The sequence below is a fragment of the Schistocerca nitens genome, chromosome 2 (genome assembly GCF_023898315.1).
Source record: "Schistocerca nitens isolate TAMUIC-IGC-003100 chromosome 2, iqSchNite1.1, whole genome shotgun sequence".
In the NCBI taxonomy this organism is placed as follows: domain Eukaryota; kingdom Metazoa; phylum Arthropoda; class Insecta; order Orthoptera; family Acrididae; genus Schistocerca; species Schistocerca nitens.
The window spans coordinates 57,613,610-57,633,759 of NC_064615.1; the positions used below are offsets into that span (position 1 = coordinate 57,613,610).

The 20,150-nt window shown below is 38.5% G+C and overlaps 1 protein-coding gene across 2 annotated transcripts in view; it reads left to right on the forward strand.

The window, feature by feature from the left end:
- The window catches only part of LOC126234258 (uncharacterized), a 154,276-nt gene that overhangs the window by 12,815 nt on the left and 121,311 nt on the right, over positions 1-20,150 (forward strand). For both annotated transcript variants that reach the window (XM_049942950.1, XM_049942951.1), the window contains exons 2-3: positions 10,068-10,249; positions 10,324-10,438. In XM_049942950.1, the coding sequence (XP_049798907.1) occupies positions 10,068-10,249; positions 10,324-10,438 (297 nt within the window). The remainder of the gene's footprint in view (positions 1-10,067; positions 10,250-10,323; positions 10,439-20,150) is intronic.

Here is a 20,150-nt window from a genome sequence, read left to right on the forward strand (position 1 = left end):
CTGTTCTTCTAACCTTCTTATATACAAGAGTCACCTCCACTTATTTCCAGGTGCTTGGGACTTTGCATTGGGCGAGAGGGTCACAATAAATGCAAATTAGTAAGGAGTCAATGCTATAGAATACTCTTTGTAAAACTGAATTGGGTTTCCATATGGACCTGGCGACTTATTTGTTTTCCGCTCTTTCAGATGTTTCTCCACACTATGAATGCTTATTACTATGTTGTCCATATGGGACTCTATGCATCAAATGACAGTATGTTTGTACAATTCTCCTGCCTGAACAACTTCTTAATTGTGGAATTAAAAACTTTGACTTTCGTTTTGCTGTCTCAACTGTTACACCAGACTTGTCAATGAGTTACCGAATGGAAAACTTAGACCCGCAAAACAATTTTACGGACCAGAATTTTCTTGGATTCTCGGCCAGATCCTTTCCTATGGTATGGTGCTAGTTGTGTACTGTGTGCATAGATCTGTTCAGAGGCGTATGAATCTCTACTAACTTTTGCCTTTCATTATTTGTGCATTTTCTTTTGAACCAAGATTGCAACAGCCTTTGCTTCCTCATCATTTTCCGAATTTCGTTGCTAAACCACAGTGGGTCTTTTCTGTCGTTAATCTACAACTAGGCATACACTTGTCCAGAGCATGATTTACAGTCTGTTTAAACTTTGCCCCTAATTCCTAGGTTTACATCATACTGGAACTAAATGATTGCAATTCACTGTCTAAGTGAGATGCTAACAACTGCTTACCTACTCTTTCTAGCAGAAAAACCCTCTCCTAGCCTTTTTGACTGATTTATCAACTTTGGAGCCATAATTGCTATGATACCTTGATCACTAATCCCCATCTCTATACTAATGCCATCAATAAGGTCCTCTATATTTCGGCCATCATCATTTATTTTGCTATCAAAATAGCAGAAGTCTACTACTACTTTCATTGCCCCATTTCTTAATCTAGTTCCCTCAACATCACCTGACGTAATTCCTTTGCCTTTGTTTTATGTTCATTGGTATTTATCTTGTAGAACTAACATCTTTCCAAGACATTAGCCATTCCATTCCATTGCTGCAAATACTTTGCTGTAACTGACAGAGTTACTTCATCAACAAACCTCAAAATTTTAAGATCTTCTCCCAGAACTTAAATTTACTTTCTGAATTTCTCCTTGGATTCCTTCACAGCTTACTCAGTATTCAGACTGAAGAACTTCTGGAATTGGCAATAATGACATTTCACTCCGTTCTAAACTACTGCTTCCCCTTCTTGTTCTATGACTCACAACTGCAATCTTGTTGCTGCTCAAGTTGTAGATAGCTTCTTGCTCCCTTGCTTTCTTTAATACTCCTATAGGCATCTTTCCTGTAGTCATTCATGTTTCTACAGCTTTGCATTTGTCCTCTGGCCCTACACATTTAACCATTTTGCACTTCCTTTTAATTTAGTTTTCAGATGTCTGTATTCCCTTTTGCCTGCTTCATTTTTATATTTGCTCCCTTGCTCAGCCAATTTCAGTACCTCATGTGTTATTCAGGGATTTCTTATGGACCATGCTCTTTTTTCTGCGATCCTTTACTGCCTTTGCTGTTTCATCTCTAAAAAATACCCATTTGTTTTCAGTCATTTCTTTCATCTTTTTCCATCAATTGTCGTATAATGCTTCCTTTGAAACTCTGAACAACCCTTGATTTTTTTTGGAAAATGGCTAAGCAGGGATGGCTAGAGGACAACTGTAAGGATGTAGAGGCATATATCACTAGGGGTAAGGTATATTCTGCCTACAGGAAAATTAAAGAGACCTTTGGAGAAATTCTGAGTGATGCGATTGTGACCCTTGTCGCAAAGACATCAAGAGAAGGGTTGAGGTATGGGTAAGAGGAGGTGTGATGTGTCCACAGTGGCATTGGGCAGAATTATGGTGAAATGTGGTGCCAACATGATAACATTAACCCACCTTCACCTGAAATGAGTTTGTGAACTGTGGCCTTTCTTTTTTTGCAAGTGTCGACACTGCCTTATTGAAGCATTTCAGAAGCTGAAGGTGACACAAGGTCTCATGCTTTTGCACCATTACAGAGGAAGGCTTTAGAACTTTAAAAGTCAAATGAGCTTCTACATCACAATGGGAAAAATAGATGGGTTTCAAAAAAGTAACCCTTTAGTTTTGTTGCACAGTTTATTATGCTTATCATAATGTCAGATGGAAATTGATCCAGAGCATCTTGATTGATACAAGCTAATATTTTACTACTGTAGAACCATTGGAACTGTTTATGATAGTCAAGTTGATAAATATTGTGTTGAAAGCTGTGCCACAATAATGGATCACTATGTACTCAATCTTGTATTACTTGGCAGTTTACAAGCTACCAGGCAGTTTACAAGCTACCAGCAGAAATTATCTTAGGGTTCATAAAATAGCTAGGACCACTTGGAATACAATTATATAGACTTAAATAGGAAATCATTTTGGAGACTGTAATGTTGAATTTCTATCAGACAATAATGAGAAGAGCTGGAGTTGTTGATGTCCAGTTGTGGATGGTTTTCTACAGTGAAATTCCCTATGAGAAGGACATAGTGCAACAACCGTTCACAATTTTATGATTTAGACGTGAAAGCAAACATTAAAAATAATGTGTACCAAGCAGCTATGTTTAGATTACAGAAAAAAATATTGTATCACAGAATCATAAAAAATTAAAATTTAACTCTTTCTTGAACATAATTATATGTACAGGGTGGCGCACGAAATGTGTTACCATTTGAATATAAACTTTATTGTCAATACAATCTGAAAGGAACATATACTATAATGAAGAGCCGTCCATGGAGATTTGTTCTAACTCAGCACATGCTCAATATGTCCACCATTTCGTTTCCTAACTTCCTTCAAACGAACACTGAAGTTGGTGATTACCCTAAGGCACATGTCTTCCGTAATTTCACTGCAAGCTTGAAGAATAAGTCTTCTGAGCTCCATTAAATCACGTGGACATTTCGGGAAAATTTTTTCCTTTAAGTACCCCCAAAGAAAAAAATCACATGGATTGAGGTCTGGACTATTGGGGGACCAATTTTGTGCATCATTGAAGCAACCTGGAAACCTGAGTGAAATGATCCGCATGTCGAAATGCTCGTGTAAAAACTCCAACACAGTGTTTGCAGTATGTGGCCTTGCTCCATCTTGCATGAACCACTGTGTGTTGAAGGGCAAGGCAGTAGCAAGAAGCTGTGGAATGAAGCTATTGCGAAGCATGCTCAAATAACGCTCGCTGTTCACAGTTTCTTCAAAGAAAAAGGGTCCAATAAGTCCGTGACTGGAAATTGCTGCCCACGCTGTAATCCTCGGAGCATAATGTTGTCGTTCATGAAGCACTTGTGGGTTTTCAGTGGCCCAGAAGTGTACATTTTGTTTGTTAACCACACCGTCTAAATGAAAATGCGCCTCGTCTGAAAATCAAACGTTGTTGAGAGTTTCTTCCCTATCCTCCGCCCACTGAGCAAACAGCAGTCTCTACTGCTTGTGTTCTTCAGTGAGCTTCTGTGCACAGGTCATCTTGTATGGGTACATATGGAGGTCACTTTTAAGAATGCGTTGAACGGAGCGTCTGGATATTCCCAGTTGCACTGCTGCCTTTCTACACGATTTCCCGGGACTCCTCTGTACAGCAACTCGTACTGCTTCAATATTCTTCAGCAAACAAACAGGCTTAGGCCAAGGTCGCTTCGCTTCCAATACTGTTCCTTCCTGTACAGATTTATTGTACAACCTGTGGATGGTCTTCTTGTAAGGGACCCATTGTGTGTTAAACTGTTGTCGAAAATGCCTCTGAGTCACAACAAGGCTTTTCGTTTCATGAAAACGTAACAATTGCTGATCGTTGCTGTGTCGTCAGTCTTCCATTGTCAGCCATTGCTGCTTACTAGTCTCCTAGTGGCAGTATCATGAATTACACGTCATTCGTAACTCATTTGTTTTTCCAAGCTCTGTTGATACTTCTATAGAAATCTCAGCAGGATATCTAATGTGCACCGTAAATTGTGAAAGAAACAATTGGTAACACATTTTGTGTGCCACCCTGTATTTTGTGTCTTGTTTTTCCCTAAAACAAATTTTTAAAAGTAGACAAGTAAGGACAGGGGATGAAGAACTCCTGAAATTAAGTATTTGTTCTAGGAAAAGAGAACTCTACTTAGTTCAGATGACAATCTGCAATCAAGAGTTGATACTCCAGTACCACAAACATTGTGAAATCCTCTAGTTTTTTTTTTAAATTTTTTTTTTTTTTTAAAGGCAAAATGCATGTGCTGTACTCAAACAGCAAAAAACTTCCAAGAATAAAACAAAAACAAGTTGAAATTTTATTCTGTCTGCTATATGGCAGGCTGAAGTGTTCATTATTGAGCTGTATAACAAGTGGCATTACATCGTAAACAGGGCTCTGTTTTTACAAATGTAGATACAGTCAACTATTTTCTTTGAAAAATACAAATGTAATCAACTAAATATTTAGCTGTCAGTAGGAGATGAGCATCAGCTATTTCATGTAACTAAGGAAGCACCAGCTCGTTTCAGTGCAGGAGTTTTCTTTCTGACTTGCTAGGTTAAATTTAGCTGGCATGAGCTCAAGTAGTACTAAGCAGTGTCATAATAGTTTATTGTTAATGCAGTGTACAGTTAGGTTTCTAAGATATGCTTCCATGTAGCTCAATGAGCAGACAGTCACTGTTTCCTTTATCTTCCTTTTGCTTTTTACTCTTTTGTCTTTGCCGTCATCCCCCTCCCCCCTGCATCCTCTCTCCCTTTATTTTTCTCTAGTTCTGAATTCTAGTATTAATTCCTCTTCTTCTTACTCCGTGTTTTTACTATTCATCATCTCTGAACTGAACTGGCATATTACTTTCTTTTGAGTCATCAGTTTTCTGACTAATTTTGCATGGCTCACCCAACCTCTTCATCTCAGAATAGCACTTGTACACTATGTGATCAATTATTTGTTGGATGTATTTCAGTCATTGTCTTCCTTTAGAGTTTTTACCCTCTACAGCTCCCTCTAGTATTATGGAGCTTATTCCCTCCTGTCTCCACACATGTATCATCTGTCCCTCCTTCTTGACAGTGTTTTCCAGGTTTCCTTTCTTCGCTGATTCTATGGAGAACCTCCTAATTCCTTATCTTATCAGCCCATATAATTTTCAACAATCTTCTTTAGTACCACATCGCAAATGTTTCATTTCTCTTCTGTTCTGGTTTTTCCTACGCCCACTATTCACTACACTGTGCTCCTAATGTACATCCTCTGAAATTTCTTCCTCAAATTAACACCTATGTTTGATACTAGTTGACTTCTTTTGGCCAGGAATAGCCACTTCGCCTTTGGCGGTCTGCTTTTTATTTCCTCCTTGGTTTGTCCATCATATGTTATTTTGCTTCCAAGATAGCAGAATTCCTTAACTTTGTTTATTTTGTGTTCATCAGTTTTGATGTTGAATTCCCTGCTCCTCTAATTTATGCTGCTTCTAATTACTTTTGCCTATCTTTACTCTTGATCCATATTCTGTACTCATCAGACTGTGTAGTCCATTCAAAAGATCCTGTAATACTTCCTCATCTTCACTAAGTATAGAAATTCTATCAGTGAATCTTATCAGTGATTTCCATTCACCCTGAATTTTAATCCCTCTCTTTATCGTCTGCCCCTCCCCCCTCCCCTGACCCTCCATTGAACAATGTGGATGAAAGAATGCGTATCTGCCTTGTATCCTTTTTAATCTGAGTACTCGGTCTCCCAGTCTTATTGGTCCCTCTTGACTCTTGTACATATTTTATGTTACTCATCTGTCACTATAGCTTACTTCCATTTTTCTCAGAATTTCAAACATCTTGCACTACTATTGTCAAATGCTTTTTACACGTTGACAAATCCTGTGAACATGTCTTGATTTTTGATTTTTCATCAGTCTTGCTTCAATTACCAAGTGCAACATCAGGACTGCCTCTCTGGTGACATTATCTTTCCTAAAGCCACATTGACCATCATCTAACAGATCCTCAGTTTTCTTTGCCATGCTTCTGTATATTATTCTTTGCCAGCTACTTTGGATGCATGAACTGTTAAGCTGGTAGTTCTCGTAATCAGTTGTTCTTGCTGTCTTCTGAGTTCTGTGGATGATATTTTTCTGAAAGTCTGATTTTATGTTGCCAGTCTCGTAGATTCTACACAAAAGTTTGAATAGTCATTTGGTTGCCACTTCCCCTGATGATTTTAGAAATTCTGATGGAATGTTATCTATCCCTTCTGCCGTATTTGATCTCAAGTCTTCCAGAGCTCTTTTAATTCTATAGTGGATCCCCTATCACTTCCATATTGATCTGGTTTCTTTTTCTTGTCACATCATTACACAATTCCTCCCCCTCACAGTGGCCTTCAGTGTACTATTTCCACCTATCAGCTCTGCCTTCTGTGTTTAATAGTGGAATTCCCGTTGTATTCTTAACGTTGCCACCCTTGTTTTTAATTTAACTGAAGGTTGTTTTGACTTTTTTATGTTCTGAGTTAGTCCTTCAGACGATTATTTCTTTTTCGATTTCTTCACATATTTCCTGCAACTGTTTGAGCTTGGCTTGCCTGCAATTTTTATTTATTTTTGTTCCTTGTGATTTATGTCGCTGTATTCCTGTCTCTCCCTTAACATTTTTGTACTTCCTTGTTTTGTCAGTCAGGTTTACTCGCAGTTACCTTTCTAGTGTGTATGTTTGTGATTAACATCTGTGACTGCTCGTGTTAGAAATGTCCACACTCTACAGCTGAACTGCTTGCCTAGATATTCCTTATCACAGTATGCACATCTTTAGCAAACTTCAAACATGTCTCATACTTCAATATCCCGCTTCTGTCCACACTGATTCTTCTGTACAATTCTCTTAAACTTCAGTCTATAATATATTGTTACTGAATTGTGATTTGAATCTATATCTGCTCTTGCATAAACCTTACAATCCAATGTCGTATTTCAGAATCTCCGTCCGACTTTGATGTTATCCTTCTGGAATCTTCCCAAACCTCCATGCCTTTTAAAATAAAACCACTTCCTCTTGCGATTCTTGAATGGAGTATTCCTATTACTAGGTGAAATTTATTGCAGAGATCTGTTAGTCTTTCTTCTTTCTCATTCCTGCTTCCAAGCCCATATTCTCCCATAACCCTTTTGTCTACTTCTTCCCTTACTATCGTGATGATTATTAGATTTTCATTTTCCTTTGCGTACTGGTTTATCCTTGCAGTATCCTTATATATTTTCTCTCTTCAGCTTCTGCTTGCTACGTTGCCATGTATACCAGAGCTGTTGCTGCTGGTGTTGGTTTGCTATTGATTCTGATGAGGAGAACTGTTCACACCAACCCACTCTCTGCCATGCCTTTCTATTCATAACGAATCCTACTTCTGTTATACCATTTGTTTCCATTGTTGGTATTACCCTATATTTATCTGACCACAAATCCGTGTATTCTTTCCAGTTCAGTTCACTGACACCCCCCCCCCCTCCCCCTCCCAATATCTAGAGCAACCCTTACCATTTCCCTTATTAGATTTGCTAGCTCCCTGTGGTGTTCAGACTTCTCACATTCCACTCGCCGACTCATAGAGCATCATTCTTTTGTTGGTTATTTAAACTTTTTCTCAAGGTCACCTCTCCCATCACAGTCCCCTCTTGGGAACTAGAATAGGGGGCTGATCTGGAGATTTGCCAATAGAGAGATCACTATGACACTTTTTCAGTTACTGGCCACATGTCCTGTGGGTAAACCTTAAGTGTCTGTAGTGCTGTGGTTTCCATTGATTTCTGCACCCTCATGGCATTGATCATTTCTGATTGCTCTGCCTTTTAGGGGCAGAGTCCCACTTCAAGTGCAGGAGAGTGCCCTGAACCTCTGTCTGCTTCTCTGTCCTCTGATAAGGCCTTTGACAGAATGAGGGTGACTTCTTATGCTGGATGTCTTGGGCTGTCATTGCTGATGAGTTTTATTCAAAAGTAGCTGACAAACCCAGCATTGCGTGGGTACTCGTTTTTCCAAATTTCTATTATAAACCAGACGTTATATGTACTCCTGCCATAGATTCCGTGCGATATTATCCCTGATGCTTTCAGTACTCTGAGTGCAACTGCTTTGGGTGTCTGCAACACGATCTTGTAAACGTCTCTATGGCAATGCCTCATCATAGCTCTATACATAGTAATTGGTTTTGGCCTACAGCTGTTTGCACTTCACATTTGAAATCTATCAAAAGTGCTGCAAGGTGTCAGGGATTTCCTTAAGTTGACTTGACTGTACTAGTGACTTAGTAGTAAAGAATGAATGTATGAAAACTTCATGCATGACGCAGCATTTTTTCATGCATCTCATTGCTTATGAAGACATAGCTCCTGAACTATGATAAGTGGGTGCTTCTTACCCAGACAGTGATTTTTGCCTGACAGTTATGGATATTGCGCATTGAGTTTGGTTGAAAATGGCCCTGTGGTTTAGGTGCAAATGTGACACGTATGTACATCCATCAATTTTCATAATATGCATTGATTTAAGCAGTAGCTAGATTTGAACCCGGCACCTGGGATCTTTTGATTATTAACCAAAGACAGTATCCTGGACTACTTGGCTACTTATTAATGTACTGTCTTTGCCTTCCCACTTTCTCTCCTACACCCCCCCCCCTCCCCCACTTTCCTCTTTATCTCCCCTCACTGTCACAACAAGTGGGTCATCTCATCCCATAGTCTGAGAGACCTGCCCTTCCTTTTTAATCTTTCACAGTCTAACCTGCTATTAGTTCTGAAAGCTAGGGTTATTTATGCATGTACTTTTATATGTATCTGTCTGCAGTGAAGATATTTCTTTTGAAGGAAAATAAAGGCCAGCAATTTTATCTTATAATTTTATAGTTATGTAAGTTTAATTTCCCTTTCGATATAATTGACACTATTTACTGTTGCATTATCTAAAAAAAATATTCGTTGGTGCTAAGGTTGGTTTGAACACCTCTCACTAATTATGATACATTAGATGATAGGTGGCCCTGATTCTCATCTGACTTGAGGAATAACTGACGCAGACAATTTAATACAGATTCTTATTGATAATGCATTTTGTCATTTTTTTTTTCACATATAGGGAATTGTCAGAAGTAAAGTGGTGTTAAACCAGGGACTGAATCCCAAAACTTTGGATTTGCAGTTTGCCACTTTGTACATAAGTCACTAAAGCAGTACTACAGTATTAAACAGCTAACCCAGGGCATTGACTCCATTGCAGGTTCTCTCTCTAAAGGTTTCCAGAGGCAACAAAAATTTGATTTTCAATATTTCATACAGTTATTGACTGAGTTTAAATATGTAAAACGCTGTCATAATCTGCCCAGTGAGAACTATAATCTCGTGTTAAACATCTAACACAGTTAGTGAAGTATTACAGTTAGAAACTGTGTGTCTTTCTTAAGGCAGTGTAACTCACAGCACACACATTAGCTGGACTATATCTATCCAGTATTTGAGAATGAGAGCATTTAGTGACTTCCTTCAAACTTAACACATAATTTCAAACTGTGACAAAACTTGATCTCAATGACATTCCCCACTAGATGATGAAAGAAAAAAAAAAGAAGTTTACCACTTACTACACTTTTGCTGTCCATGCAGTAAAACTGCAACATGAGGCTTGAAATTTTAATGTATTACTTCTTTACTACTAACTCAATCACACAATTTGAGAGATATCACATTTTGTTCGTGGGAGTTCGATTCTTTAAAGAATCGAGGGTGGGAGGTCAATTACATCTTATTAGTGCAGCATGGAGGAGCAATTTATCACAGTACTTCCTCCCACAAATGTGTTCCTACACTTGTTGCGAATTACTCATTGTTCTCCTTAGTGCAATTTGCAATACATGACCCAGGATTAAATTAATGCAAAAGGGCTTCTAGATTGGGATCAACTGGATGTCCCTAGATGATATGAAGTCGGGCTTCCATTACATTTATTATTGGTTTGATTGCAGAGTACCATGACTGAACCTGACCTAGAAGATATTGTAAACCCAAAGCTAGCACAATATTTGCGGGAGAAGAAGACAAGAAAACAAGTAGACTGTTCTGAGACAAAAACTGACATTGAAGAAACAGAGTCACAGGAGCCACTTTCTGAAGATGAAAATTTTATTCCAGAAGAAGAACATACGTGGTAAGCCAGTTTGCTTCAAAATTAAAATCAAACTTTCAGTTTGAGTATTATCTGTAATGACTAAAATTTTACAGTTGCCAGAAAATTCCATTGAAGGTATGCTTCCCAAGGGACAGAACAGTTCAGAACACAATAAAATTGGTAAAACACCAAAGGAAAATTGAAGAAATGATAAGAGAGGTCAAAAAGGTAAGAAATGTTTGTAATCTTGACAGTATGTGCTTTGTTCCTAACAAGAATGACCAGATCATTGTGCTGTATGACATTATGTATCACATGTGAAAGATGCACAATGAGTAATTAGTAGACATGTATGTGGTCTTTTCTGCTTAAGCAATCTCCCATTGAACGTTTTTAGATTGTATTGTGGAAATAGATTATATGATTTCACTAGGAAATTGAAAATTTTTATGACTGTATAATTTTCTGCTCGTAGCCCCTCAGGAAGTCCACATTCTGCATAGTGGAGGTCAGTTTTTTTTGTAATGTTAAATTTATGGTAATATTGTTACCAGATACTGATAGGTGGTTTATTAGACACACACACACACACACACACACACACACACACACACACACACACCTCCACCTCCGTAACCAACACTGCTAGTGGAATGATGTTCCACACACACACACACACACACACACACACACACACACACACACACACACCTCCACCTCCGTAACCAACACTGCTAGTGGAATGATGTTCAAAGAGATTTTTGTCATAGGAGTTTGTCTGATAAGTAGAGAAGAGATGGTACCTTACAGTTCCTGATTGCTAAACTGTGCAAAACGTCATTGATTGAAACTCAAACATATTCTACAGCATCTCATGAAGTAGGAGTAATTAACAACATTGATGGTGACCTTTAATTCTAATATACAATTAGTAGTGCCCTTGGTGCTATTTGAGACAAGATTACTACGTCCTGGTATTGATGTCACTCTGTCCACTGTCTTCTTTCTGTAATTGCTGCCTTCCCCCCCCCCCCCCCCCCCCCCACACACACACACACACAAAAGACAAAGTAGGGAGGGAGTACTGTGCATTGGGTTGTGTGGCAGATGGTTTAAGGGCGTGGGAACATGCCTACTAGCAGGGGCTGTATCGTGCTTGAGTGTGGAGTAGACAGCTGGGAATCACATACTGAGTGTGGCGTGAAGTAGTACTATGTTGTTAGTTAATATTTATTGTTTGAGCACTGCTATGCTCCTCCAGCCATACCATCAATGTTAGTTGCACCTATAGAAGGTTAACAATAATTTCATAAAGTCATTAACTAAAGTGAAAATGTAAATGAGAACACATCAACTTAGTCGTTATTGATGGCAGACAATGGACCAACCAGAAACACTCTGAATAAGAAGGTGTCAAACTGTTGTTGTAATTCACTAGGAGTCTTCTACCAGGTATGAGTGAGGCAATGTGGTTCAGTATGATCAAGTGGAATATGAGACTGATAACTATTTATCGCAGTTAATAGTGCCTCAGAAAACATTGTGCAACACGCACTTTCGACAGTATAGTGTAACGAATTATTGAAAATCATTTGTCTCATTGAACAGTGCCTTGGTGAATGGTTATGTGAAGTTTTAACATCTTGTACTACTGTGAATTATTAGGTTGTGTCTTGTGGTGCTCTGATGTAGTTAGCTTCTGCGGAATTTGATTTAATGAATGAACATAATCAGGCTTGTACTTGTGTTTCTTTATTACTGCTAAACACTAGTGAATAAAGATCAAGTGGAATCCTATGTTTTGTTATTTTTTATAGCACTGGATTTTTTCCCACACTGCCATTTCAATTTAGCACAGTTTGTCATTTGCATATCTAGCACAGTTTGTTGTTTCCATGTCAAATCCTGCACCTATATGGAGAAGAAGCCAGTCGGGATGAGATCTGTGAGACAGCTTTAGAAGATGTGAGGTAAGGGAACCAAAATCAGTGACGTTAGGAAAGTGAAAAGACATATGCTCAGAAATTTTAGTATTTGATAGAACATGTCATTTCCGCATTTTGTGAAATCCACTATTTAACAGATAGGTAGGTGAACACTATAATAGTAACCCACCATTGCCATTATTGTGTGTGTGTGTGTGTGTGTGTGTGTGTGTGTGTCCAAGCATTGCACTTGGTATCCATAACGGGGAATGGCCAGTAGACTGTGCTTAATGGGTGTGGCAGAAGTACTAATGGACAGTGGACATTTTGAAATTTAAAATCATGTGTGACCTATGCCAAACAGTGATGAAAGTGGGAGAAATTTAAACCAGTGCGTAAAAAGAACAGTGGCACTTAATGACGGTAAAATTTGAAGAACAGTGAATATTTAGTGTTGGTAAGACTTTGAATAGTGGCAAGAAATATTTTTTGAACTGTCGTTATCGAAACAATGATGATTACTGGTCATTTTGAACATTTAGATTTGATGACAAATGAACAGGGGAAATAGTGTAGAAATTGTTTGGTGAACTGGAGTGGCATTAGTTGATGTTTAGTTATACGGCATGTTAGAGTTGTTATGCTGAAACAGTTGCCATTACAAACCGAACTGAAAGTGTGAAGATGTGGACATTGAATGGCATATGCATTTTGAAGTATGGTGATGATGGAGGCATGATACCCATGGCTGACAACGCAGATCGATGGTGGCATTGTTGTAATGTCAACTTCAGTGGTGTGCAGAGTGGCAGCTGAGACACTGCATCTGACCATCAGTGGCAGTGGTTACCAGAGTCTGGCAGGTATCTCACAAGGGATGCTGTTTTCAGTGCGTGCAGACTCAACTGTGAGACGGTGCGGAGGTGGCAGGTGACTTTGCAGTTGTTAATGTAAGTTGTGCTTACATTATTATTAGAAAAAGAGACTTTTATTATAATTTTATAAGATAGTTTTGTAATTTAAAATTGTTTTGATTTGTGACTCAGTAAACATGGCTTCTGCTAATGGAAATGTGGATAATGAAGCAATCACTCAAGTGAATGTTAATAATAATGGAAAGAATGATAATGAATTAGTTAATGTCAGTGTGGGTAATGACACCACTATCCAGGCAGATGTTCATAGTGCTGAAAATAGTGACGAGTTATTCAGTAATGGTGAAAGTAATCTACCACCATTGAGTAAATCTCGTGTCGTAGCGTATCATGAGACTGTTGGAGTAAATGGCAAACAAGAAATTGATGACAGTACACGTCAAGTTGAAGCAACAGGATTATCAAGCAGTGATGGTGAAGTTAGTGTTGGAACATCAGAAGAGTGTAGTCTTTGGAATATTATGTATACACTAAGACAGCTTCAAAAACAAATCAAAGGAATAATGTGAGGTTGACTACGAGATTTACTAAAATTGATGAGTGTAATAAAATTTTGTGTAGTAAAATTGACCAAACTAATAATGAATTAAAACAAACTAATGATAATTTGATTAAGGACATTAGACAAACTAATAATGAGTTAAGATGAACTGGAAAGAATCTAGCAAATAAAATTGAAGAGGAAATTGATTGGCTGCCAAAGCTTTTAAGGAATTAAAGAGGAAAGTTAGGGTTAAATTGTCTAAAATTAACGCTGAAATGAAAAGCACGAAGGAAATGTGTAGCATAGAAAATCAAAAGATGGACACCAGAATTGATCAGCTGAACAGTTTGTTGGAGAAAACAGAAGGGGAATTGTAAGCAAGGATTATCTCCAAAAATCAAGTAAAATTATAAGTTTAGTGAACTAACATATAGTGTTGATCAATTAAGGAAAAATAGGAGATAATATTGCTCAGTATTGTTTTAACAGTATAGCACATTTCATTGCTGGAATTATCCAAATAAAGAAAAAAGTAGATGACAATATTGGTGGAATAATTTATATCTTAGTGTCATTATAGAGGAGGTGAAGCTATTGAAAAGACAAAAGAAATAGAAGAATCTGTAACTAAAAATATTGAGGTTAGTAAGCAGAAATTAAATCAATATGGTGCTCAAGTTGAAAATAGCATTAGAAAACTGTTAGAAGCTTGGTATTTGCAGGAAAGCTATCTGATTGGAATAGGAAGCTGTGATGCAGTTGATGACAGCTTTTTTGTGGGTATGTGAGTTCCATCAGTTTTCAACAAGGGTAAAGCATGGGATGACAAAGGAAAATGGCTGTGTCATTAGTAGGTTGGGAAGTCAAGCATTATCATGTGGAATGAGAATGATTTCTTCCTGAAGAATATATGATGAATTTGCAAGTGCTGTCCTTTAACAGTATTGGTCAAACACTGTGCAAAGTAGCGTGCACAGTGTCATTTTAATTGAAAGAAGTATTATTGACAGTGGGTGTCAAAGTTATAAAGAATTCTTTCAAAATTATTGGTAGCGAACTTTACATTTCGGTGATCCTCTGAAGGAAAGGGATTCAATTTCTGTTGTGTGGGTCAACTAACCTAAGAAAAGAATATTAGAATTCTGAAACATTGTGTTGACGATATGTTGCATGCTCTTGAACAGCTGGTTTCATTGTCTGGCATAAGTCTATATAAAGGAGGGAGAGGTAATGGATGGAGATGGAATAACCAAGGTAATAGACAAAGAGACATCTGTAGGTAAAATTATAGGGACCCACCTGCTAGAGGCAGAGGTGGATGGAAACATGGAAGATTCCACAATAATAACAGACAATATCAAAGAGAGGCAAGAGATGGCATAGAAAGGATAAGGCCAGATTCGGAGAATGAAGTTTCTGTGATAAAGGAAGAGCTGTATTTGAAGTTAATGGGGGAAGTGATATTCCAGAATTGCCAGTGAAAGGGATGAGAATTATTAGAGCCATTGGTGCTAAAAGTAAGTTAGTAAAGAGCCAAGTGATGTTTGCTAATCGAGATTAAAGGTAGGAGGATTAGTGTGAATGTAATGATCATTCCTGGATTGTGCGTCAAATTAATTTTGGGGATAAAGTGGTTAATGGAGGCTTTTGCTGTGTTAGATTTAGCAAGAGGAATTGTTAAGATAGGTATAGGTAGAGAGGAAGATGAGTTGTTATTTATGGGATGTTTGATCCCGAAGGATAAACAGAGTGAGGTTCGTATTAAAGAACTAAAAGTTAATGATTACTGTGAGGAAATTGGAAATGGAAAATAGAAGTTGTAGATGGCACAAATTGAGAAGCTGGGGAGGCAATGACTTGTACCCTGTTTAGTGAGGAAAAACTGTTGCAAAATAATATAGATGAGAATAGTGGACATGATGTGTGTAGGTTGATGAGATGTCTTAATGACGTCTTGAGAAAATATTGATGACATAATTAGTGACCGAGTAGTGCACTTGGAAAGTATGGGATTTGATAGAAGAGAATCACTAAGGAGGTTGTTGAGGAAACATGTAAAAGTATTTTGAGATACTGGTCTAAGGAGGGACTATGTCGTCTGATTCAAAGTAAATAGCATAGTCCATTTAAATTGAGACCTATAGCAAAACAGGAAGTGATAGAAAAAGCACAAATTCAGTATTTCAGCCCATTAGTTGTGGTCTTAAAGAAAGAATGATCTGTAAGAATAACCCTGGATGTGAAAGCATTAAACAAAACTCTTATTCCACAAATGAATAGTTTATAAATATTGGAGGAGCAGTTTCAAAGATCAAATAATATTCAGATTATTAGTAGTATTGATCTGATGGACAGTTTCTGGCAGATACTTTCAGCTGAAGAATGTAAAAATTTACAGCTTTTGTTTACATGGCTCAGTGTTATGATTTTTAATGTGGTACCCTTTGGTCTAAATATTTCTGTATCAGCTTGTGTCAGAGTGTTAGATGGTGTACTATGAGAGGAATTACTATCGAAGGTGACATGTTGCGTGGATGATTCCAGTGAATGGTTGGAAAGAACATAGCGGAGTTTTGGATCAGGTGTGGAGTAATAATATCAAAGTTAAAATTAAAAAATTGGAATTTAGATGAAAGAAATTAAATTTTTGGGACGTATCATTTCAGCAAATGGTATTAGGCTGAATTCTGAAAACATATAAGCAATTAAGAAGGTACTAGAACCCAGAAGTAAAAAAATAGGTTAAAACTTTTCCTTGGATTATGTAATTTTTATAGAAAATTTGCAAATAATCAGGCTACGAATGCACAGGCTTTCTATATCTACATCTATACTCTGCAAACCACCGTGAGTTGCATGGCGGAGGGTGCGTCCCATTGTACCAGTTTTTAGGGTTTCTTCCTGTTCCATTCACATATGGAGTGCAGCAAGAACGATTGTTCGATGAGGTTTTGATATTGCAGCTGGATCATGTTGACTTCTTACCACAATATTTTGGCTGGCAATCGTCAAGCCATCTTCAGGTAAATGTACGCCACTGGAGACTGCAAGTTTCCGGGAGTCTGCTTTGTAGCAAAAATTGGCCCAGAAACGCATGCGCATTGGCGACCGTCACAGGAGTGTCCTGTATCGAAATCCGTGCCCCCTGAAAATACTGTTCTATCTGTAGTGTGCAGGCACATGCGTAAAGGTGAAAACTGCACGTCCGTCCTGCTGGAATGCATGCTTGCATCGCTAGAAACCAGACGTCAGATGTCACCAGGCATGTCATTATGAATAAACTGTTTTCTCTCAGAACAAATTAGAGAGATCACCGGGTCCCAAGCCTCGTCCAGTTGAAAACTGCCGTCACAATTTATAAGATCCAGCGGATAAGGGGAATGATACAGTGCTGTTGCCACGTGAGGGTTATGAACAGAAGAATTATAACTTGCTGAGTGAACCAATGTGTTGGAAGATTGACAAAGACCCCACTGTGAAAGTGGAAAGGAAAATATCAGCACTGCTGAATTCTTCTTCTATTCCGCAAAAAGTGGCCAAAAGACTAAGACCTTGCCTCCCAGGTTATACGGTCTTCCGAAGATCCATAAAAAAGAGGTTCTGTCAGTAATATTGATGCCCACATGTATGATTTGGCGAGCTACCCAAGCACGACTCACGCCCCATCCTCACAGCTTTACTTCCGCCAGTACCTCGTCTCATGCCTTCCAAACTTGGGTAGCCCAGTTGGTAGAGCACTTGCCCGCGAAAGGCAAAGGTCCCGAGTTCGAGTCTCGGTCCGGCACACAGTTTTAATCTGCCAGGAAGTTCCATATCAGCGCACACTCCGCTGCAGAGTGAAAATCACATTCTGGAAACATCACCCAGGCTGTGGCTAAGCCATGTCTCCACAATATCCTTTCTTTCAGGAGTGGTAGTTCTGTAAGGTTCGCAGGAGAGCTTCTGTAAAGTTTGGAAGGAAGGAGACGAGGTACTGGCGGAAGTAAAGCTGTGAGGATGGGGCGTGAGTCGTGCTTGGGTAGCTCAGCTGGTAGAGCACTTGCCCGCGAAAGGCAAAGGTCCCGAGTTGGAGTCTCGGTCTGGCACACAGTTTTAATCTGCCAGGAAGTTTCATATCAGCGCACACTCCGCTGCAGAGTGAAAATCTCATTCTGCATCACCTTGTTTACCAATTGGTGTGGATAAAGTTGACTTTAAAGATAACAGTGGGAAAAATGTTAGTATATTGGTGTTAAAAAAAGGTCCATTTGAAAGCTATGTAAAGAGAGTTTTAAAAGATATGAGGAGAGAACATAATGATGATGATCTAAGAGTGGTTAAGACTATATGGGGGATGAGAAACGAATATAAGTTGCAGAAATAATACATAATTAAGGATAAGGTGTTGTTCTGTAGGGTCAAGTCCAGAAATAAATTATTGGAAAATATGTTTGCCAGAAAGTGTCATTTAGAATTTTGTACACTGAACGCACCTTGCATATGGTCATTATGATCCCAAAAACTGTACAAACAAGCCCTGCAGCCAGGCGACTAGCGCGAGTTTTGGTGTTCTCGTAAAGAGAAGTCATTTTAGATTGTAAAACATACAGTTTACTACTGATTACTTGGTGAATAGGTGTATTAGTGTGCCTTTTAAGTGTACCATTAAAGGTTTCATTTTTCTTTACGTAATACAGCAGAAAACGCGAAAAGATCCTACAGTCGTATGTTTACGTTTTGCCGCAGCAAATCTATAGAATTTCGTTCAATTGTTCTTTGCTCTCTCCAGCAATTTAACTGTAGCGTACCTCTTCATTATTTAACTAGCATTTCCGGAAAGTAGTGTAAAGTTTAAGTTGTTATTTCAGAAACTTTGCACTGTTGTTTTTGTTTACACATAGTTGCATATAGGCCAAATTTGTGGAACCATATTTTCGTGTTCATCTGTAATTTAACTAACTTATTCTTAATTAACTATTACGTTTATCACGAGTGATAAAGTGCTTTAGAATTGTTACGTCGGGGCTTTGGTGTGATGGGTGCTGTAGTTTTTTCCATGTGGGCGACTGTAGTGGCGTGGGAATAGGGGAAGTAAATGAGACTCATCAGTGGTTTTGTAGGATTTATAGTAGAGATAGGAAGATACTAGAACAGGAGGGGAAAATTGCCACCCTTTAGGCTGAGTTAGACAAGGCCAGGGGAGATCTTTACAGGTTAAGGAGGGAGAAGGGTAAAGAGAGGTGGGAAGTGACAACAGGCAACAGGAGGAACAGGCCTAGAACTTTGTCTGACAGCTTCGTGGTGAATGTGGAATATAGATTTGACCTGTTGCTTCAGTTAGAAGCTGGTGAGCCTCAAGCAGTTGCAGGTGTAGACAGGGCACAACAAACTTTCAGCAGCAAATTGAAAAGTAAGAATGTAGGGAAATCAGTAAAGAGAAAGAAAGTGTTGTTGTCAGGTAGTTCCCATGGAAGAGATGTTGGCCAACTTTTGCAGGATGAACTGGGGTCAGAATACCAGGTCACCAATTTTTTTAAACCTAGTGCTGGTCTGGAGCAGGTGACAGAGGATTTAGGATCACTTTGCAAAGATTTCACTAAGGAAGACACCGTGGTAATAGTGGGTGGGGCAGGTAATAGTATTGACAGAGATCCTGGGTACAGTATAGAGTGTGACCTGGCAAAGATTGCATCAGCATCGAAGCATACTAGTGTTGAGTTTGTATCTGTTCTTGGGCGCCATGACCGACCTCATTTGAACTCTTCTGTCAAGAGAGTTAATTTGGAGTTGGAACTGCTGCTTATGTTGGGTGCAGGATCACACATTGGTGTGGTTCCTGTTGAATCTCTCAATAGATGGGATTATACTAGGCATGGCCTTCACCTCAACAGGAAGGGGAAGGGTGAACTGGCTGAGAAAATAGCAGGGAAAAGGGGGGAGGCACTATCATGAGTGATAAAATACCAGTGGTTATAGGGTTCAGAAAAGACCCTTTTTTAGGGTAGCGAGAACAGAAAGAAACCAAATTTTAAGGGAGGTTAGGACTGAGACAAACCTTCAGTTTGAGAAAGAACCAGAAAACATAATTCTAGCTTATTACATCAGCATAAACAGCTATTGGTTAAGAATTTTCAACAGTCAGCAGATATTTTTACTCTACCCTTTTTTAACTCTGTCAATGTGAAATGTCAGCTATCTTTATTGCATCAAAATATTCAAGGACTGAGAAATAAAATTAATGAATTAATTATCTGCATAGACGAATTAGAGTCTTCAAACCCAGCTGACATAATCTGCCTCTCTGAACATCATGTGACCACTGGTATAGAACTTATAAGTGTTACAGGGTTTAGGTTAGCATCTCACTTTTATAGATTGGAAATGGAGAAAGGAGGAGTTGCCACATTCATCAGGAACTGTCATAAATTTAAGAACATAGACATTCATAAAATTTGCCTATAACAGCATATGGAAGCATGTGCAACAGAAGTAGAATTTCACAAAAAATCCTTCATAATATTAAGTGTATATCGAGCACCTGCAGGTAACTTTAATCTGTTCGTAAACTACCTTGAAGCTGTACTGGCCCATTTAACAACCAAAAACAAAGAAATAGT